This window comes from Aquarana catesbeiana, linkage group LG09 (genome assembly GCF_042186555.1).
Source record: "Aquarana catesbeiana isolate 2022-GZ linkage group LG09, ASM4218655v1, whole genome shotgun sequence".
Classification (NCBI taxonomy): domain Eukaryota; kingdom Metazoa; phylum Chordata; class Amphibia; order Anura; family Ranidae; genus Aquarana; species Aquarana catesbeiana.
Genome location: NC_133332.1, coordinates 201,890,674 through 201,913,749, shown reverse-complemented (window position 1 = coordinate 201,913,749; position 23,076 = coordinate 201,890,674). Strand labels below are relative to the sequence as shown.

The 23,076-nt window shown below is 42.8% G+C and overlaps 1 protein-coding gene across 3 annotated transcripts in view; it reads right to left on the bottom strand.

The window, feature by feature from the left end:
• Positions 1 to 23,076, bottom strand: part of PHF19 (PHD finger protein 19) — a 60,158-nt gene that overhangs the window by 28,073 nt on the left and 9,009 nt on the right. For all 3 annotated transcript variants that reach the window (XM_073599554.1, XM_073599555.1, XM_073599553.1), the window contains exons 5-8: positions 16,197 to 16,297; positions 4,968 to 5,116; positions 3,972 to 4,067; positions 475 to 543 (exon numbers count right to left, since the gene is read on the bottom strand). In XM_073599554.1, the coding sequence (XP_073455655.1) occupies positions 475 to 543; positions 3,972 to 4,067; positions 4,968 to 5,116; positions 16,197 to 16,297 (415 nt within the window). The remainder of the gene's footprint in view (positions 1 to 474; positions 544 to 3,971; positions 4,068 to 4,967; positions 5,117 to 16,196; positions 16,298 to 23,076) is intronic.

The following is a 23,076-nucleotide window of genomic DNA, read 5'->3' as shown; positions in this document are numbered from 1 at the left end:
CTGTCACATGTCAAATAATAACACTTTACACAAACTGATTTGGCAGCAAGTACTCTGCGGACCCCCGAGGCAGAACAATCTGTGCTTACACCACTTCTGCTCCAAGACAAATTACTGGTGCATGTTTGCAGGTGGAAACAACCCACTTCACACCTACTGCTATGGTTAACTACAGCACAGGAGTACAAAACTTCTGCTTATTGAACATCTCATTTCTTGACTCTCCTCTCCGCCACTAGATTAAATAAAATCTATCCAGTTTCACGTGAAACCAGATCACAGTGTAGTAGATCATTATCAAAAACATTGCATACATTTAGCACTGCTGAACAAAGAGTAAAAATCGCCAGTTTTGAGATTGAAATTTCAAACTGCACAGATTTAGATGCTGTAGATTAGTACTCAGAAAAAGGACACAAACTTTCAGTTGAAAAAATAAATAAATAATAATAATAATTATATATCAGGACTCACCATCTCAGAGGAAGCCGCTTTATAAACTCCGTACCTTGATTGCAAACGGAACAGAAAAACATAAAAAATCTGGCAGGAAAAAAAAAAAAAAAAAAACAGTAAAAGCTATGTAGATGCTAAGAACATGATTACAGTGGGGCTAATGTTGCAAAAGTAACATCTGGGCGATATGTAGAATCACAACTCAGCTTTACAAAAAAACATATTAATTTGACCTGCCTGCATTCAGTCTTTGTTGGCACTTATTTCCATGTCTGGGGGTGCAAACAACTAACTTAATGCAGCTTCACTGCACTATAAATAAATAGTTATAAGTGAGAGAAAGGCATTTAGGGGATATGCTATACTTACTGAGAAACGTTTCACCACAAGCTGTAAGAGTAGATTGAGAAGAGACCAACTGCAGGCTGTGTAAACAATTTCTACTATTAAAATGTAAACATTTTTTTTTTCGATTATGTTACCCTAATGCAGCATTATCACCATGCCCGTCCATAGCCAGAGAACACAGTGTGATGGGACACAGTTCATGTAGGTTTGTAGACAGACATGCATGCAATTGTTTGAGGTAGGCAAGTCATAGCACAACTCTGCTTCTCTCTACTGTCACCCACACACAGATGGAAGTAGAAGGGATTAAAGAGATATACTGTCTGAACAGAGGCTGTCAGAAGCAGGACAGGTTTTTACATTTCTGTGTTTTATGGGGATCCAAGTGGCCCCTCACAGGGTCAGTTCAGATCTGTTACCAGCCAGCAGGCATCCACAGCACACTAAGCCAGAGGGCGGCCATCATGTTCTGAACGGAACGGGTTAACGTGGAGAATATCCAGCTCCCTGGAAAGGCGGAAAAGTCTCATCTGCTATGAAAGGCCCTCTGCCGGGTCTCTTAGGAATGTGGAAGAATGTACAGAATGCCATTGAGATGAGGAAACCACACTGAACTCACTCTGAGAAACATTGCTTCAAAGTGACTGAGCGCAGAGCCTGGCCACCCTCTGCCAAAGACCGCCAACAATCACTGGGCAGTGGCCTGGATGCTCAAAAGTAAAATCCAACAAAAAACTAAAATGTACTCAATGCAGCCTGAAAGAATCTAGCTAGGAATATAAAAACCAAAAAGGTAACAGATGGACGTTTCCTAGGAGATCAGGCAGATGTTATGGAACCAAAGACCCCAGCAATCTCTGCACAGTTACTGCCCAAAGTGAATATACTGTGAGGGAAAAGTCAAAATCCCTGAGATGTGTGCAAACCTGGTGGCCAACTACAAGAAAATGTGTGACCTCTGATTGCCAACAAGGGTTTTGCCACCAAGTCATGCTTTGCGAAGGGGTCAAGTACTTATTTCACTCATTAAAATGCAGTTTTCATATTTAGTTTGTTTTTATTACATTTTAATTTTTTTAAAACACCCATGTCCCAATTCATAGCAACCAATCAGCTGTCTATTTTTTCTGTAGGCAGGTCAGTGAAAATAGGATTTTTGATTGGAAGCTACACTATTACCAAAAGTATTGGGACACCCTCCTTTTCATGTACGTTAACTAATGGCATCCCAGTCTTAGTCCGTAAGGTTCAATATTGAGCTGGCCCACCATTTGCAGCTATAACTGCTGACAGAGGCTTCTTACCACGTGATGAGCTAAGACCAATCACAGCTGATCATCGCGAGAACCAGGAAGTGCCGGAAAATGGCATTCCTCGGTTTGCGCTGACAGGGAGAGCAGATCGGCGGCTCTCCCTGTCAGACGGGGGGGGGGTCTGTGCTGATAATCTGCACATTGATTATCAGCAAAGCCCCATCAGATGGGCCAATCAGTGCCCCAATAATAAAGTTTGCCAGTGTCCACCACAGTGCTAATCAGTGCCCAGCATTAATACCTGTCAGTACCTGCCCAATCAGTGCCACATGTCAGCGCCCAACAGTGCCACCTCATCAGTGAAGGAGGAGAAAACAAAATTTTTATAACAAACGAAAAAAAAAAAACTTTTTTCTTTCAAAAATGTTGTTTTTTTTTAGTTTGTTTAGCAAAAAATAAAAACCGCAGCGGTGATCAAATACCACCAAAAGAAAGCTCTAGTTGTGGGAAGAAAAGGATAAAAATGTAGTTTGGGCGCAGTGTTGTATGACCGTGCAATTGTAATTCAAAGTGCGACAGCACTGAAAGCTCAAAATTGTCCTGGGCAAGGAGGAGTGAAAGTGCCTGGTATTAAAAGTGGTTAAAGTTCATGTACGTGTAAAGGCAGGCATCCCAATACTTTTGGTAATATAGTGTATGTCACATCATTAGTGCCAATAACTGGGAGGAGGCATGTGATGGGTGCTATTTGCTGATGAAACACCACAATCAGTTAGTACTCACAGCAATCAGGCAAAGATCAGGTTGTGCAGGATCTGCCCAATAAAAGAACACTAACTGTGTGCATCAATTCACTTCTAATACTGAGGCGTGTCCCAGAGGTTCAGTAAAATACCCAATGATAAACTGAGGACTCACCTCCTGCTGAGATCTACCCATATTCACAGCCGGTCCCCCACTGCACATAGCGCGATGTGCTTTGTTAATGGCCCGGTGGCAGGGGAAGGAGGGGGGGGGCTGAACTTCCAGCTGACTTTGCCGTGGTGAGATCAGCCAGAAGTGGGAGTGAGTACCTTTCAAAACCAGGTACCCGCCCCCGAAAAGGTGCCAAAATGTGGCAGTGGAGGGGAGGAGGCAAACAAGCGGAGCTTCACCCTTTGGGTGGAGCTCTGCTTTAAGGCCTCCATTCACACTTTGGTACAGACGTCAGCTTTTCTGCACACGTTCTGCAAGAGCTCAAAGAAAACAATGGTTCTCTATGTGCTGCCCTGTTCACACCACAATGTGCAGCTTTTTTTCTGCGCAGGAATCTGCAACGAGTATTTGCAGTTTTCTGCACAGGAAAAAATACTGACAAAATCAACATTGGTGTTACAGGGTACATAAGCTATGTGCATGAAAACTGATGTCAGTGAACATAGAAACTCACTGAAACGCACACGAAAACTGATGTCTCTGCAAGTGAAATCTGCGTTGTTTTCCCATCATTTTTCATGCACGTATGAGCCCTTACTTCAGGAGAGACGAGTATTGTTAGTCTATATATTCTAGCAAACATTTTAGGTATAGCTTCATTTGAACGTGTACAGCTTTGATAAGGATCTCCCAACAGAAATTCCTGCGCCAACATGTTAAGGTTTTCTGGCTATTTGGTAAAGAAAGGCCCTCTGTTTTACTACACAGCTCACATTCCTAACGTTGTGTCTGTATGACACGCAGAATGAAAACAAGCTGTTGTAACAGCCCCCTTCAGTACAATTTAAAAAAGGTAATAAGCTGTCAGCAGTGAAGCATTTAATGCCTGTTAACAGCTCTGCGCAAAGTGTCAACAGTCAGGAGACCATATAAATACCCACAGATTTCCCCACACCATGTGGGGGGGCTTCATAAAATAACTCAGAACTGAGGCTCTACCTGTCACCAAACAGCATGGGCTCATTCAGACACTGGATACATGCTTCATGGAACCACTGCCGACATCGGTAACACTGGATCATCTTCAGGTACCACCTATTGAAGAGACCAGAAAAAAATTCTAATTGTTTTACAGAAAATTATAGTTGCACCTTTACCCTCTACAATGACCTGTGTTTTATTTAGAGGCCATTTACATCTCCCCTCCTCTATTCACAAAGCTTAATACATCTTCCAGCTGCTGCAGATTCTGCATACAGAGAAGAGTTAGATTACATTTGTTACAGCAATAATCCCAGTTTTTGCTTTTCTGTGCAATAACGAAGAGGTCCTGGGTTTTGTGTAGTAATCAACTTTTCATAAGAAGGAATTACACTTTTACTCAATACTTGGTTGTTGGCAAGACCTCTAGAGACATCTATGGGAAAACGAGCTCTGAAGACGCATACCTCTGGTGGGGAGAGGAGGCCGAATTAGCGTCATGTACTTTTAAGCCCTGGTTCACACTGATGCAATGCAGGAAAGGCATAAGATTGGTTTCCCCGCATCGCTTGGCAATCACACGGCGTCCATGCGATCTGCTGCGGGTTCCAATATTAGATTAACACCACGGAACAGATCTAAAAAACGCAGTGTGATTGCCAAAATCAGATCATGAGTATGAACACCCATGCAATGCGATTCAGGTGCGGGGGAAGGAAAAAAAAAAAAGAGAAGAAAAAAAAAAAAAAAAAAAAAAAAAAAGGGTCCTGCACATTTTGGTGCAGATAAGATGCGACTTGAGCCATACAAAATGTATGGCTCAAATCACACCACAATGCATCGCATGTGATGTGTTTTGCACACACTAGTGTGAACGTATTCTACCTCTACGTGTTACTACCTACCTCTAAAAAGGAGACTGGCTCCTAATCTTGTGGTCTGGTAAAATTAAAGAAGTAACAGTATTTGGAATATCTCCCCCCCACACACACACACACATCATGTTTGTCTTACTCTCCAGGCCCTCCGCAGTAACAGTAACACTGCTGCTGATTGGTTCTATGTGGAGAATCCCAGTCCAGCTCCTCCGGATTGTATGTGAGCAACATCTTCACTGTCTGCAATGCTTTGGCAATGGGGCCTTTCTTCAGAGCGCCCCCTTTCTGCAGAGAAGAGAACCGCATTAGTGCTATCCACAATACATTGTCTATATTGTCAGCTCGATGGAGAATTTCTGCCATTAAGCCACAGTCAACGTTAGCCTCTGTAACCATGCCATTGCAGATACACGGTCAGGATGGTTCTGTTAGTTCCAGGATGGATAAACAAGAACCTTTCAACAGAGAATGTGGCACACCAGTATATAAATATTACACACACACACACACTTCCTATGCTGTACCCAAATAAAATGCATGGAATTTTAACTCACAAATAGAGAGAAATATCCAAAGAAAAAAAAATAAAGCCGTTTTCATCAAATTTAGGCCAATATAATTGGTTACATATTTTTGGTAAAAAAAAAAAAAAAAAAAAAAAAACAATAAGTGTATAGAGATTTGTTTTCGCAAAGGACATGGATCTACAAACTATGGGATATATACACTGGAATTTCTCTTGGTTTTTTTATACCAGTAATGGTAGTGATCAGCGACTTAGCAGGACTGCGATATTGAGGCAGACAATCGGACACTAAGTGGCACTTTCACACTAAAATCAGTGTTAAAAATTATGCACTCACTGTACTGACACTGGCTGGAAAGAAGTTAAATACCTAGGGCAATCAAAAGGTTAACTGACTAGCCAGTGTTTGTGTGTTCTGTATGTGCCACTTTTACTAAGGAAAGTGATGCGATTTTATACCATGACACCCCCCCCAATCAGAAAGGAGCTCTGCTTTGTTTACATTACCTGTGTCTCCGCCCGACGATTGGCAGGTGCCAGTGGACATCCCTGTCATCTGCTGTGAAGAACAGAAGCGGTGTGTGCCCCCTAGGCGTAAGTGCAGAATCTCACTAACATATAGACATACACACACACACACACACACACACACACACACACGTACGTACAGCATCTCACAAAAGTGAGTACACCCCTCACATTTTTGTAAATACTCTATTATATCTTTTCATGTGACAACACTGAAGAAATTACACTTTGCTACAATGTAAAATAGTGAGTGTACAGCTTGTATAACAGTGTAAATTTGCTGTCCCCTCAAAATAACTCAACACAGCCATTAATGTCTAAAACGTTGGCAACAAAAGTGAGTACACCTCCAAGTGAAAATGTCTAAATTGGGCCCAACTAGCCATTTTCCCTCCCCGATGTCATGTGACTCGTTAGTGTTACAAGGTCTCAGGTGTGAATGGGGAGCAGGTGTGTTAAATTTGGTGTTATCGCTCTCTCTCTCTCTCATACTGGTCACTGGAAGTTCAACATGGCACCTCATGGCAAAGATCTGAGGATCTGGAAAAAAATAATTGTTTCTCTACATAAAGATGGCCTAGGCTATAAGAAGATTGTCAAGACCATGAAACTGAGCTGCAGCACGGTGGCCAAGACCATATAGGAGGTTTGACAGGTCAGATTCCACTCAGAACAGGCCTCGCCTTGGTCAACCAAAGAAGTTGGGTGCATATGCTCAGCGTCATATTCAGAGGTGGTCTGTGGGAAATCGATGTATGAGGGCTTTCTTGGGTATCACCTTCTGGGGCGACAGCCATGCAGACCAATTTGATGCAGTGTGCAGCGTATGGTCCAAGCACTGACAGGCCGATCCCCCACCCCTTCAATCTCTGCAGCAATGCTGGCAACATTCATATGTCCATTTCCCAAAGACAACCTCTGGATATGACGCCGAGCACGTGCACTCAACTTCTCTGGTCGACCAAGGTGAGGCCTGTTCTGAGAGGAACCTGTCCTGTTAAACCACTATATGGTCTTGGCCACCGTGGTGCAGCTCAGTTTCAGGGTCTTGGCAATCTTCTTATAGCCTAGGCCAGCGATGGCAAGCCTTGGCACCCAAGATGTTTTGGAATTACATTTCCCACAACGCTCAACTACACTGCAGAGTGCATGAGCATCATGGGAAAGGTAGTTTCAAAACATCTGGGGTGCCAAGGTTTGCCATCACTGACCTAGGCCATCTTTATGCAGAGCAACAATTCTTTTTTTCAGATCCTCAGTTCTTTGTCATGAAGTGCCATGTTGAACCTACAGTGACCAGTACGAGAGCGATAACACCAAATTTAACACCTGAGACCTTGTAACACTAACAAATAACTTGACACCGGGAAGGGAAAATGGCTAAAAAAATAATATCAGCTGACATTTTTTGTTAAACCTATCTGTTCACAACTAGGCGTTGCCATTTTTCGGGCGTTTTTGCAGCTTTTTTGTATAGGCGTTTAAGGTTAAAAGGTCAATGTAAAAGCAGTAAAACGCCTGTAATCTGCCAAAAAAGAAGCTCCTGTACTTTGAGCAACAGGCATTTTGCTTCAAGTGACAGAACGCTCAGATATGAACATGGGTCATTGAAATGAATGGGATTTGTCTTGTTGTGAACGGAGCCTAACTGAACAAGCTGAAGTTAGAAGCCAACTGGCTACCATGCACAGCTGTACCAAAATTTGTACTCTCCAGTTTTAGTAGATCAACCTCAATGTGTGCTTAAGTTGATAACACACAAATACAATTCTAACTTCTTGTGTCTTTATTGAACACACCCATTAAACATTCACAGTGCTGGAGGAAAAAGCAAGTTAACCCCTTGATTTAATAGCTGGTCGAACCTCCTTTGGCAGCAATGACTTAGGCAAATGCTTTCGGTAGCTCTGGATCAGACCTGAACAACATTCAGGAGGCAGTTTTTTTTTTACCATTTCTTTTTAAAAAACTGCTTCAGCTCAGACACATTTGTAGGAGGTCTGGTGTGAACCTCTCTGTGGAGCTCATTCCATAGCAGCTCTATGGAGTTTTGGAGTGGCTCAGTCACAGCCTAGAGTTAAAAGGTGCATTTTTTTCTTTTGAAGCCAGTCTGTAGTGGATTTACGTCGGTGCTTAGAATCATTGTCCTGCTGCATCATCCAACTTCTACTAAGCTTCCGAAGACGGACAGCTACCCCGACATTATCCTGTAGGATACTTGGGTTACCTTTGGAGTTCATTCTCCATTTGATGATTGTAAGCAGTCCAGGCCCTAAAGTAGCAAAGCAAGCCTAAATCATGTTGTTCCCTCCACCGTAATTCACCGCTGGGATGACGTTTTGACGTTGGTAAGCTGTGGCCTTTTTGCGCCATACATAGTGCAACGCATTCTTCCTGAACAATTTAACATTTGCTTTATCAGTCTACAAAACATTTTCCCAGTAGCATCCGTGTTTGCCAAACGCCAGGCGCGCATCAAATTTTTTTTTTTGCAGTGCAGTGGCTTGCTCTGGTGTGTTCTCCTGTTCAAAGACTTGCGTATGGTGGACTAATGAACAGAGATATCTGGCAGTTCCACTGATGTCTTCAAGTCTTACTGGTGGGTTCTTCTTTACCTCACTGAGGATTCTGCATTGTGCCTTGGAAGTCATCCTGGCTGGGGCGCCCACTTCTGGGAAGAGTAGCCACAGTATTAAACTGTCTCCATTTATAGACAATTTGTCTAACGGTCAACCGATGGATGCCTGGACACTTTGAGATTGCCTTGTTTCCCTTTCCAGCCTTATACAGGATTAACAACTCTTGATCGCATGTCTTCAGGGAGCTCCTTTTTGCGATGCATGATTAACATTAGCTAGTCTTCTTATGAACAACCATCTAAAATGTTTGATTGCCTTATCAAAGTAGCTCTAAACCCATTTTATTAATTGGATTCCAGGTGTGCAAACTACTGATTCCTAATGGCTTTCGTTGAAGTATTTAGTCTATGGGTTTACTTACATTTTTCCGACGGTGCTGTGAATGTTTAATGGGCGTGTTCAATAAGTCGTTAAATCTGTCAATGCACGACAAAAAATGAAGTTGGTCTTAATTAGCTGCACTTTTGTAAAATACAAACGGTCTGTATTTTATATTTGGTGCAGATGTTGCGCCACAATGTAGAAGAGGAGCAAATTAGAACTACCTGAATTTGGTGCACAAGTTCCTGTCAGAACTAGAGGTTGAACGATATGAAATCGGCAGATATTTGGCCTTTAAGAAAATCGTCATCGTCATCGATTACCTCCCTTCCCCACACTCCACTGACAGTTTCACACACTGAGCGCCTCTGTGTGAAACTGATTTGCAACTGAATGCAGAGAGAGGAGCTGTCAGCATTCAGCGTGATGTCCGGGGTGGGGGGGACCCAGATATCAAAGACTAGCCAATGGGATGAGATCTGGGCGGGCCGCTAAGTGTATGTTGCCCCGTCCACTTCCTTAAGCAGCTCAATCATTGGCTGGTGTTTGATAGCTGCAGTGCCCCGCCCACCCCCATCACACTGAATTCTGACAGCTGGTCTCTCATTCAGTTACATATAGTGTAACTGAGACTGACAAATTGGCTCAGTGTGAAACCTACCAGTGCCAATCAGTGGCAACCAGTGTCACCTACCCAAAAAAAAAAAAAAAAAAAAAAAAAAAAACAACCACACAACAACGGCATCATATATCGGCCGGCCCGATTTCTAAATATCGGCATCGGCCAGAGAAAAACCCATATCGGTCAACCTCTAGTCAGAACCAAAACTTTTGCAGATGTTTTTTGAATCAGGAGTTACACATTAACAAAAGCAATTAATGCCAAAAAATTGGCACAGCAGCATTATTGAATTCTTTTCATTGTGTTTGTCTGTTTTTGTGACCTAGGAGGATAAAAATCACATTTTATGTCAAATTACTGCAGAAATGCAGTTAACTCCAAGGACTGGACATACAATACCGATAAAAGAGAAAGTTTACAATTTAATGTTAAAAAAAAAATAAAAAAAAAATAAAAATATGATATAATAATAATACTATGCTCCAAAAAATTAAAAGGAACACTTTGAAAAAACATCATATCTTAAAGGGGAAAATGTCATGCTGGATAGCTATGCTGATATGGACTGGGTAATGTGTTAGGAACGAAAGGATGCCACGTCTTTTGATGGAAATTAAATTCATCAACCTACAGAGGGCTGAATTCAAAGACACCCCAAAAATCAAAGTGAAAAAATGACGCAGCAGGCTAGTCCATTTTGCTGAAATTTCATTGCAGCAACTTCAAAGGGTACACCATAGTTTGTATGGCCCCACATGCTTGTATGCATGCCCGACAACCTCGGGGCATGCTCCTAATGAGAGGAAATGGTGTCCTGGGGTATTTCCTCCCAGATCTGGACCAGGGCATCACTGAGCTCCTGCACAAATTGAGGTGCAACCCGGTGGTGCCAAATAGACCGAAACATAAATTCCCACAGGTGTTCTATTGGATTTAGGTCAGAGGAGCGTGCGGGCCAATGGTATCAATTCCTCCATCCTCCAGGAACTGACTGCGTACTGTTGCCACATGAGGCCTGGGCATTGTTGTGCACCAGGACCCACTGCACCAGCGTAGAGTTTGACACTGAGTCCAAGGATTTCATCCCGATACCTAATGGCAGTCAGGGTGCCATTGTCTAGCCTGTAGAGGTCTGTATATCCCTCCATGGATATGCCTCCCCAGACCATCACTGACCCACCACCAAACCAATCATACTGAATGATGTAACAGGCAGCATACCATTCTCCACGGCTTCCTCCAGACAATTTTACATGTCCTCAGGGCGAACCTGCTCTCATTTGTGAAAAGCATAGGCGCCAGTGGAGGACCTGCCAATTCTGGTGGTTAATGGCAAAATGCCAATCGAGCTTCACGGTGCCGGGCAGTGAGCACAGGGTCCACTAGAGGATGCCGGGCCCTCAGGCCACCCTCATGAAGTTTGATCAGAGACATTCACACCAGTGGCCCACTGGAGATCATTTTGTAGAGCTCTGGCATTGCTCATCTGGTTCCTCCTTGCACAATGGAGCAGATACTGGTCCTGCTGATGTGTTAAAGACCTTGTACAGCCCTGTCCAGCTCTCCTAGAGTAACTGCTTGTCTCCTGGAATCTCCTCCATGTTCTTGAGACTGTACTGGGAGACACAGCAAACCTGGCAATGGTACGTATTGATGTGCCATCCTTGAGGAGTTGGACTGCCTGTGCAACCTCTATAGGGTCCAAGTATCGCCTTGTGCTACCAGTAGTGACACCGAGCCTAGCCAAATGCAAAACTAGTGAAAAACATTCAGAAAAGATGAGTAGGGAAAACAATGTCAGTGGCCTCCACCTATAAAACAACTTCTGTTTTGGAGGTTGTTCTCTTTGTAGCCCATCTAGTGCACCTGTTATTTTCATTAACACCAAAAGCAGCTGAAACCTGATTAACAACCCCCTTTGCTACTTAACTGACCAGATCAATATCCCAGGAGTTTAATTGACTTGCTATAGTTTAAGCAGCTCAATCATTGGCTATACTCTGCTTAAAAAAAGTGTTCCCTTCATTCTTTTTAGCAGTGTATATAGCATATACAAGCCATGTTGTAATTAAATGCTTAAAATTTCCATTCCTTTTCAAATCTGAGCTACTGTTATTTTCTTTAAAATTCAATACAATACTGCAACCTTGAGGCATTCTGTACAGCCTTGGTGTATAGAATGCCCCCAGAAATATAATTCCCTGCTTGTGTGATTGGCTCACTGATTTTCTTAGAATACATACCACCAAGATACAAATCAAATTTTAGTGTCAGTCAGATACTCCCCCAAGGGTTAAAACACTTCTAAAAAGGGATGCAGACACTGCAACTTCTCAGAGTGCAAAAACGTGATAATTAACTGGACCCTTTCATTCAGATACACTCTGCACAGGACATAAGAAACAGACATTTCTTCAGGAGTAAGAAAAAGCTTCTTCAAAATTTGTTAAAACCCCTGCAATGCAATTACCCAAAGGGTATGGTTTTCTTCTCAACAAAAGTGGAGTTACTCTCCAAGGTGAACCTGTACTTTTCCTATGCAGGGCAAAGTAACAGGTTTGCTTTAACGTCAGCCTCAGCAGCTGTTAATACTTACCTTCCTGCTTCTCCCTCTCTCACCAATGTAAGGAGAAACAGCCATAGAACGGTTACAACTTGGAGCTTACAAAGGGCTGAGGACTCTCTGCATGCTCCCAGGTGACAGAACTGGGTATCCTACACATGGAAGGTAGAAGAGCGCATTAAAGGCTTGCCCATACCCAAAAAATATGTATGCTACTTGCCTTTCAGCAGTGGAATGAAAGCCTAGAATAAGAAACTGGCAGGTCTGCCATTAAACCTCTTGCTTTGCCCTACATGGGCAAACCAAAAGTCCCTCTTACGTAGATGTAATGTCAACCACAAAAAGCTCATATACGCGTTAACTTTTCACTTCCAAAAATCATTAGTGGGGTGAAAACATCCTGTCCCTTTTTCTCAGTTGTACTGCTGCTTTGTCAACCTGTCACACAAGCTTTTGAAGGGGACTACTATAAAAAAACAAAAAAACACACCACACATTATGCAGGCACGGCCCACTGTTGTCACCATCAGGAAGCCCATTCTGGGAAAAGTAAGATAACCTTAGATCTAGTGTACATTTGAGTTAGCCCTCTGAGGGCATTTCACATGGTTTGGGGGTACATGTGGTGCAACACCATTCAGTTGAATGTGTGGCATTTGGTGGGCAGTACTGCCTGACAAACATGAAAAGGGGGAGGGGGGATTTTTGCCACACTGCAAAGCATCATGGCATGCATACACCCAGTTAGCTGCTTCTGCAAAATGAACCAAAAAGTAAAAATGTGGCTCAACCGCACTGGGAAAGTGCATGGCCTAAAATAAATTAGGACCTGTAATATATATATATATATATATATATATATATATATATATATATATATATATATATATATATATATATATATATATTTTTCATAAAAACATGAGAATGATCTTATGTCTGCCGGCTGTCGCATAAACATGCTCACCTTGCCTTGTTTATATAAATGAAGTACAGAGGAGGAAAGATGAGGGCCAGCAGAGAAGGGAAAGAAACAAGGTTATAAATTCTGCTTTATACTGTACAACGCATACAACAAGCACACTGCTGTCATAGAATATGTGGGCCTTCTGACCACATGGGCCTAGGGACTGCTGCATAACTTACAAACCTCGGGTCTCTGGCCAGCATTAGTGAATCTGCTTCTAGTAAGCCAATTGTGTCTGGAGCTTTTAAAAGGGCTGCATAAGTTTAATATTTCCAGACACGACTTAATACTGACTGTGGGGTCACAACATACAAGCGTTGTGCACAACCACGTAATGACAATTAATTTACTACGATACTACACAGCTCCTGCCAAAGCCCAGCCTGGATGACAGCATCCGCAAGCACACCGTTTTGTGAACTTGCTCACACCAAGCTTGTTCTCCAACCATTCTGCTAACTAAACCTGGTGCACTTTATTATAAGGAATATCCAGCTAAAGAAGAGACCATTAGACTTTGTGTGTGTGTGTGTGTGTGTGTGTGTGTGTGTGTGTGTGTGTGTGTGTGTGTGTGTGTGTGTGTGTGTGTGTAACTACAAACCTGCCATAACTGGCTGGTGAAGAAAATTGCTTCCATGGAGAGTGGGCCGATCTTAGCAAAGGCGATTCAGTTCAAACTATGTAACCAAGTAGATGTAACTACAGTGAAACCTTGGTTTATGAGCGTTTTGAAAGACAAGCAACTTTTTTCTACAAAAAAAAAAAAAAAAATTTGCCTTGATCTGCGAGCGCTGTCTTAACCACTTCAGCCCCGGAAGATTTGGCTACTGAATAACCAGCCATTTTTTGCGAATCAGCACTGCTTCGCTTTAACTGACAATTGCGCGATTGTGCGACCTTGTATCCAAACAAAAAATGTCATCTTTTTTTTCCCACAAATAGGTGGTATTTGATCGCCTCTGCGGTTTATTTTTTGCACTATAAAAACAAAAAAAAAAAAAAAGTGACAATTTTGAAAAAAAAAAAAAAAACAAAAAACACACCCACAATTTTTTTTTACTATAATAAAATATCCCCCAAAAATATATAAAAAACAAAATTTTTTTTTTTTTCCTCAGTTTAGGCCGATATGTATTCTACATATTTTTGGTAAAAAACGCAGTAAGCGTATATTGATTGGTTTGCGCAAAAGTTATAGCGTCTACAAAATAGGGGATAGTTTTATGGCTTTTTTATTATTAATTTTTACTAGTAATGGCAGCAAACTGCGATTTTTAATCAGTACTGCGACATTATGGCGGACACATCGGACACTTTTGACACATTTTTGGGACCATTGGCATTTATACAGCGATCAGTGTTATAAAAATGCACCGATTACTATAAAAATGTCACTGGTGGGGAAGGGGTTAACACTAGAGGGCGATCAAGGGGTTAACTGTGTTCCCTGTTTGTGTTTCTAACTGAAGGGGGAGGGGACTGACCTAGAGGAAGTGACGGATCGTGGTTCCTAACTAATAGGAAGTCACGATCTGTCACGTCTCTCAGAACAGAACAGGGATTTGTGCAGAAGAAAGAATTACACTCACAATGTAAAGGAGTCTGCTGCTCATCCATGTAAAGCCACTGTATATACAGGTATGTACTGTGAATTCGCTGGTGTACAGCATACAGTACAGCTTTGTATGTGGCCAGAGATTTGTAGGTGATGGTGGCTCTCAGCGCTTCCTGGAGACACTCACACACCTGGAAGTGATGTCAACAGTTCCCGAGTACTCTAGGAAGCGCTGTGAGCTGAACCCTGTGGCCACATACAGCATTGTACTGTACACCAGCAGCTTTACTGAACATACAGTGCTGTATACAGAGAGGCTTTAAATAGATGAGCACCAACCTCTGGCCACATACAGAGCTGCGTACACCAGTGGCTTTACTCTACATACAGTATACATAGTGGCTTTAAATAGGTGAGCACCAGACTCCTTAAAGAGGAAGTAAACCCTAATGGGTTTACTTCCTCTTTGTTTTCCTGCAAAGGTAAAGCATAATGGGCTACTATGCATCGCATAGTAGCCCATTATGTGTCACTTACATGACACAGGAGCCTGCGAAGTCACCGCTGTCCCCTCTGCTACGGAGCGTCCATCTTCTTTCTGGGTATCGTGGCTCCGGCGCTGTGATTGGTCAGAACCGCGATGACGTCACTCCCGCACATGCGCATGGGACCCGCCACTAATGGCATATCGCCGTTAGCAGCGGCATGCTCAGTGCGCCTGCGCGCCGCTGTCTACGGCCCATGTACATTTTGAGTGATTACCAGAATAAAAAAAAAAAAAAAAAAAAAAAAAAAAAGGGAAATCTTCCAATGGGGACACTAGTTCTGGTGACTACCATGGATTTTCCTCAATTCCTGCTGTGGCTATGGGACAGCAAAAGGAAGGACACAGACGGCTAATAACAAATACACACCACATGACAGGAATTATGACCCTCCACTACTACAAAATGGATACAAAGTTTTGCCTTCAGCTCTGCTTTACCCTACGTTCACACATATGCATTTTTTAGTGCGTTTTGCAGTTTGCAGAAACGCACTACAGTCCACTTAAAATGGTTTCCTATGGTACTAGTTCACATCTATGCATTTTGTGACCATTTTGTGCATTTTTGGAAAGGATTAGGGACTCCCCCCCCCCCCCCCCCCACGATTTGCGGCTAATAGGTTTCAATGGAGCTGCACCAAAAACGCAAGTGGTGCATTTGTGATGCAATTTGATGGGTTTTGTGGTTCTTATTTTACCACCGTATATAGCTGGTTGCTAAGCAGGTTGTTAGGGACACAGCGGCCGGCTTCCCTGCGCCCCCCCACACACACGCCAATTTAAAATAGGTGCATAGGTGTGAACTTAGACTTAAAGAACTCTAGGATGCAGAGTTTCAGACGGAGGTGAGTAGGTGTAATGTGAATTACTTTTAGCTCCTTGTCCCAGTGGCAGATATCTTTAGGTGTTAATATTGGTAAGGCCATACACTAAAAAAGAAGACTGGTTGTCTTCTGAACATTTTTTCTGTCAACAGAACACCAGAGGACAGAGACTTCACACCAGAACATCTCGTGCCTCACCATCCTGAAGGTCTGCTTAAACAGATCTTTCATTAAGCTGGTAATAGCAGGATAATGGGGGAATTTGTTTCTTACCCGGACAGCCAGCACGAAGATGCAGCGCCTGCAGAACCAAGGCTCTAGAATGGTTTGCTCCCCATTCTCCACAGCAGGTATGTGGCACTTTTGATGGTACCCTGAAATACATAAAATATTTTACATCAACTCACAAAACGCTACTATAACTACCAAGCCTCCAAGGAACCCCTCCACATAGAAAAACCTATGCGATTAGATTCTGCCTCTTCAATGATTTTAGCAGTTTCACAATTTTTTCAACCTTTTTGTTAGTTATACTGGAGTGCTTCTAAAAACTGTAAAAGCACTATAGTTAGAGGAGCTGCTAAAAACAAGACATGCAATTGTAGCCATTTTTTTCCCCGAATTACAACAGCTCTCCTTTCATTTCTCCTAAAATGCAAAGCAGCTAATGCGCAAACTATACCAACAGCTTCAGAATTAGGTGTATATGCAGAATCTCACAATATATTGGCTGACAGCATAGTTGGCGCAGGGCATTATAAGCCTGCACTGCATCGGAACAGCCTTTTTCCTAGGTTCCAACATGTTCAAATGTAAACATGCTTAGCACGACTGATCATTAGTTTTTAGTGCCGAGATAAGCAAGCGTAGGAGTCTTATGTTCTAAAAAACAGTTCTATAGGGGTTTATTTAGAAAAAAGGGTTATGTCAAATTTTGATCCTCATCCATGTCCTTATTAGCAGAAACCAACATACCAGGAAGGAAGAGTTATGGACACACACACACACACCAAAATATTAAATATGTGCATGTCTCTGGCAGCTGGAGATACCAAAGCTGGTGTTTAGGAGAGTTTTTTCTATTAACCCCCTGCTTTCCTGTGTGGCCTATGTTCAGATATTTTAGGAAAGAGATGGAATGGGAAAAGGTGAGATGTTCCTACAGACTTGCCCATGTTCCCAATACATTCCTAACAATGTTCTACACTGCTTAGCTGCTGAGCACAGACAATAAGGAATCTCAACTCCCAGCGTACCTCCCACAGGGGTGAAGCGGGATTAACAGAAGCCTGGCATTGCTGACCTTCCCTTCTGAAAATGCTAGCTGGCAGGCTGTCACAATAACCCTTTGGCTTCAGGACTGACTCTCTGGCCCAGAATACATATGCAGATCAGGAGTACTGACATCCTTCCAATTTTCCTGACTGTTATGCTTGTTCTAGGTCAGTGGCTCATAGTATGTTAAAGCTGGAGACAATTAGCCAACTAGCAACTTTAGAAGAAGTCAGCAATGACAGTCTCCATAGATACAGCAGTGCAGGTCAAAAAAAAAAAAAAAAAAAGAGAAGGGGAAAGTGAAATCTGCCACGTGTGGCTATGCACAAAATGGAACATCTACAATTCCTCAACCATATTAGCAGTTGCCTGTGTTTTAGAAGAGCTATTGACCTTCCCCATCAACAATTAAATCTACAACTGTGAGTACATGTCATTATACCAGGCGATACTGAAATTTTACTTCCTGCATTGCAAGACTGGCACAAATACCATGCTAAAATTTATCTGGGGAAATATAGATCTGAAATCTCCTAGCTTTACATCAAGCAAAATAAGATTTCAAAGTCCCGTGGTGAATCCTTGGAAGTCACACTGAATCTGGATGTCAGAAGAGCCACATCCGGGGTACCTCGTCGTGACCAAAGCTCCTCATACACCTCTGGGAGAAAAGAGCCCACTTCCTTGGAGAAACCTGCTGACTGCTGAGAAAATCCACCTTCCAAATTTTCCAAGCCTGGAATGTGGACTGCGGACAGTGAGAGAACATAGATTTCCGCTGAAGAAACAGCATGAAGTCCACTCCCTCCTGGCTACTTCTGGTGCCTCCTTGATTTATGTATGCCACCGCCATGGCATTGTCTGACTGAACTCCTACAAGTCTTATATGAACGCCCTGCAGCTACACTGACCAATGACGTGGGGCAAGGCGAATCACCCTCAATTCCAGCATGTTGATGGGCATCAACCCCTCCGGTGACCAAATCCTCTGGCCTGAGGTTATCCAAAACACCACCCCAGCCCAGCAGGCTGACTTCCATTGTCAAGACCCTCCAGGGTAAAAAGGAAGAAACCATTTTCATATTTCCAGCATGTGTGAGGATATCCACCAGAGCAGAGAAAATCTCTGGAGTAACAGCACCGGGAATCCAAGGACTGTGTCCTCCTTTCCCAAGCCATCAAGACATGCCATTGGAGGGGCCTGGAAGGAAACCGCCATCTTACCATCCCACAAATCAAAGGGATTTATCAGCATCTTCGGCAAGTCCACCTAAGCTCCCAGAACAAGACACTTAAAGAGAGGATCGTTATCTCGGGTCAGACTCAAACAGCTCAACCTTAGAGCTGAGATTAATGCTGACTTCTTTAAATACAGAACCCATCCAAACATTTCCAAAGTGTGCAACAATTGGGGCACATTGGTGTCAAGAAGTGAAGCAGGTGGCCCAGTAACCTATAATAGAACACCCAGAGAAATCAGGAGTCCCAGGATCAGAGCCAGGACCTTCGTGAACAGTGTAATGGCGGCGATCTGCAATTTTTATCGTGACTGCGACATTATGGCGGACACTTGACACTATTTTGGGACCATTGTCATTGATACAGCGATCAGTGCTATAAAAATGCACTGATTACTGTATAAATGACACTGGCAGGGAAGGGGTTACACACTAGGGGCGATCAAGGGGATAAGTACATCCTAGGAAGTGATTCTAACTGTGTGGGGGAGGGGGGCTAGCACTGACAGGACAGCTATCACTGCTGCCGATGACAGGGAGCAGTAGATCCCAGTCATGTCACTAGGCAGAACAGGGAAATGCCTTGTTTACATAGGAATCTCCCCGTTCTGCTGCTCCTCGACACCGGCGGACAGAGACCGCAGACCCGCAGGCACAGAGTACGCGGCGGGCGCGTGCCCACAATGCCGCGTCTTAAAGTGGACGTACAAGTACGCCCATTTGCACAGCTGTGCCATTGTGCCGACGTATATAGTCGTGCACTGGTCGGCAAGCTAATAACAACAAACAACATATACAATACCTACGCAAACCATATTGTAATTTAAGGGTATTAAAAATGAACCTTCCTTTTCAATCTGCAGCACTGTAATTTTCTGTAAAATTCAATGCAATATGGCAACCAGGAGGCTTCTGTACACAGTGTACAGAACTTACTCGATTGGCTCACTGATTTTCCCAGAAGTCTGCACTAAGATACAAGTCAGATCTTAGGCATCCTCTGAAACAAAAATTTCACTTTTGGTGACATACTCCCAAAAGGATTAATTACCTCTAAAGGGATGCAGATACTGCAAATTTTCCTTGTTAGAACGGTGCAAGTGCACCAGCTGTATTTAAATAGTAATTGATCAAATTGGATAGTATAAAGTGCAGTCGATTAAAAATGATTGAGTACAAATTTTGTACTCAATCATTTTTAATCGACTGCACATTATACTATCCAATTTGATAAATTACTATTTAAATAAAGCTATTATTTTGGCACCTATCCTTCATGATTGACATTCGTTGCTAATAGTAACCCCTTTTCCTCCTTGGCCCACCTCTATTGGGCCAAATCCTCCTCCCCCTTCCCTCCTTTTGTTTATATGCTAATGGTTACAGCAACAATACCTTAACGGGTGAAGGATCTAACACTGATCATCTAATGTACTAGTGGTATACTTGCATGTTCCCCCCTCCCCCCATGTTCTATAAGTGCACCAGCTGATTAGAATCTCTATAGACACTCCCATTCAGGAATCAGTATGCCAAGGACATAGTTGCACATACAGCTTTTTCTTCAGCGCAGAAAGAGGTTGGAAATCTTTAAAATCCTTGCAATTTACACAGCTCACCCTGAGGGGGAATGCTTTTTCTCACAAGAGTGAAGTTACTCTTTAACCTTCTTTTTAAGTGGTAAGAGTACTCTTACCCAGTCACCTTTTGGATGGAATCATCCCAAGCAGGACCAAACAAACGTTCCCAAAGAAAAGGTAAAACATTATATGCTGCCCAACACTTCTCCCATAACTGCAAGTGTTCAGACAAGACAACCAGCCAAGGAAGTTGCTATATGGAGTCCTTTAAGGCATCCACATAGAACCTAAGAGGTGCATAGGAAATTCTACAGGTATCTGCTCATTTCAGTATCACCACTAGTAGGATCCTGGTCCTTCAAGCAAGACCAGACTACAAGGATTCGGCCCATGCCTACAGTAGAAATTGCTGGCTGTAAACCCCCACCAGAACCAATTAGGCTTTTTGTCCAAGGGATCTTTAAATACTGGGACCTCATTCACTGGACATGTTAGGGTCTTACCGAGATCAGAACTGATGGCTTCACTGAAGCCATTCTCCATTTTTTTAGTGAACTCCCTCTCCATGGGGTATTGCTAAGCAAACCTTTTTTTGGCTGTACACACCTTGTAAGGGTGAGTCCAGGGTGTACAGGAAAGGACTGGGGATGTTCTGGTAGGTTGCCATGATCCCAATTATGTAACCTTTGGAGCAGAGGACTTGGGAAGTGGCAACTTTAAATTGGTAAGAGTTTATTTTAAAATCAAACCATATATTGCACATTTCTGTAGTTAAAAACCATGCATTCAATGTTGTATAAGCTGCAGATCAGCAAATTCTTGGCAACAGTCCTTCCAGACGACGCCTCTGTATGTGGTGATGTCACGTTATGTACTGTATAACGCGTTTCGACATATGGCTGAGGTCAGCCACGCCCCTGGTGGCAACAGTATGAGGAAACGCGTTGGAAGGTACCTAGCGTGCCATCACCACATACAGCAGCCGCCAGCTTGAAGGACTGTGTTGCCCAGAGTTTGCCAAGCTGCAGCTAATACAACATTAAATGCGTGTTTTTAACTACAGTAATGTGAGTGCAATATAGTTTGATCACAAAATAAACTTGCCGTTATACAGTATTACACAGAGTTTTTGTCATATATAATCCCCTACAATGAGTGTGGCGTCGAGGAGCTGAGGATATCAGGAGCTGCTCCGAGTGTGGATTTGTTTGGGGTTTATCCCCTACAGAATGTTTGGCTTATCATTCATTTGAAAGCCAACAATTTCTGGTAAGCAGCCACTTCACAGGACATTTTGGGAGCCTTTGGGTCTGCAGGTCTTCTCTATCAGAATAATTTTGGGAAGCATCACCTTCTTTGTTGCACACTTTTGGACTTAATTTTTACTTACATAAAACACCTAATTATTTTTATATGGACTGTTTTTATCACTATTTTTCAACCGTTTTGTATTGCACTGTTTGTATTATATTGATTGTGTTGTATCTGTTGACCTGTGCCAGCAGATATATATATATTTATTAGTTCTTGTCTAGCACGGATTTACACTGGCTTTGCCAACTTTAGCGCATTTGTGAGGTCAGGCACTGATGTGGACGAGAAGGCCTGGCTCGCAGTCTCTGCTCTAATTTATCCCAAAAGGTGTTCTATCGGGTTGCAGGCCAGTCAAATTCCTTCACCCCAAACTCGTCATCTGTCTTTATGGACCTTGCTTTGTGCACTGGTCCAAATCATTTGGTGGTGGTGGTGGTGGGGGGGGGGGGGGGGGGGGTATGGCATGGGGTTTTTTTTCAGGTGTTGGACTTGGCCCCTTAATTCTAGTGAAGGGAATGCCTAAGGTGTCAGCATACCAAGACATATTGGACAATTTCATACTCCCAACTTTGTGAGAATGGTTAGGGGATTGCCCCTTCCTGTTCCAACATGACTGTGCACCAGTGTGCAAAGCAAGGTCCATAAAGACATGGATAAGAGAGTTTGGGGTGGAGGAACTTGACTGGCATGCACAGTGTCCTGACCTCAACCTGATAGAAAACCTTTGGGATGATTCAGGCCTTCTTGTCAACATCAGTACCTGACCTCACAAAAGCGCTTCTGCGAGAATAGTCAAACATTCCCATAGACACACTCCTAAACCTTGTGGACATCCTTCTCAGAAGAGTTGAAGGGTGGGCCAACTTGATATTGAACACTACGGACCAAGACTGGGATGCCATTAAAGTTCATGTGCGTGTAAAGGCAGGCGTCCCAATACTTCTGATAATATGGTGTACAATTATGCAGGGTACAGTGCCAACCAGCAACATTACAGGCCATCCCTGCATGTTCAGAAAGTGGTTTGGGTACCATTCTTCTAAGCATAGAAAAGCTGCAGGAAATTGATCTGCAAAAAGACAGTCTTCCAATTCCAGATGCAACCATTTAGAAGCTAGGTTTTCGTGCAGAAACTACACAGATATGATCACCAGCAAGATACTAGCAAAAAGAACTGAAGCCTTTCCTAACGGGGAGGGGTTATGCCTGGGAAGGGGACTTTTTTGCCAGTGTCCAATCACATGAACGTGACAGCATAACCCTATTGTAATGGAGATCAAGATACATTTCTTTATCCTACATAGCAGGACATAGGGTATGTAAATGCCAACAATGAATGTCTCTTATTTGGTCCCTTTTGGTACGTTAAATATCTGTACCAAGAAGTGCAAAATAATACATGTTATTCATGCCAGATATCTAGTGAAACAATAGATTATGTTGTTGTCTTTGCTCCTGCTGACTGTTATCAACGACACTATTCTTAGCTTTACAGAACCATGTCTCTATATTATGGACAAAAAGAGAAGGATACAGTTCTACAGTTATATCTTGGTTCTGTTGCCCTGACACAAAGCCTGAAAACAAAACTCATGCCGCCACCACATCTAAGGACCGATAAGCTGCAATAAGGTTTTGTTTTAAGTTTAGATATGCTTTAACCACACACACACACACACACACACACACACACACACACACATTTCAGGGATTTCACATAGTTACTGTATTTCTATACCTGCCCTA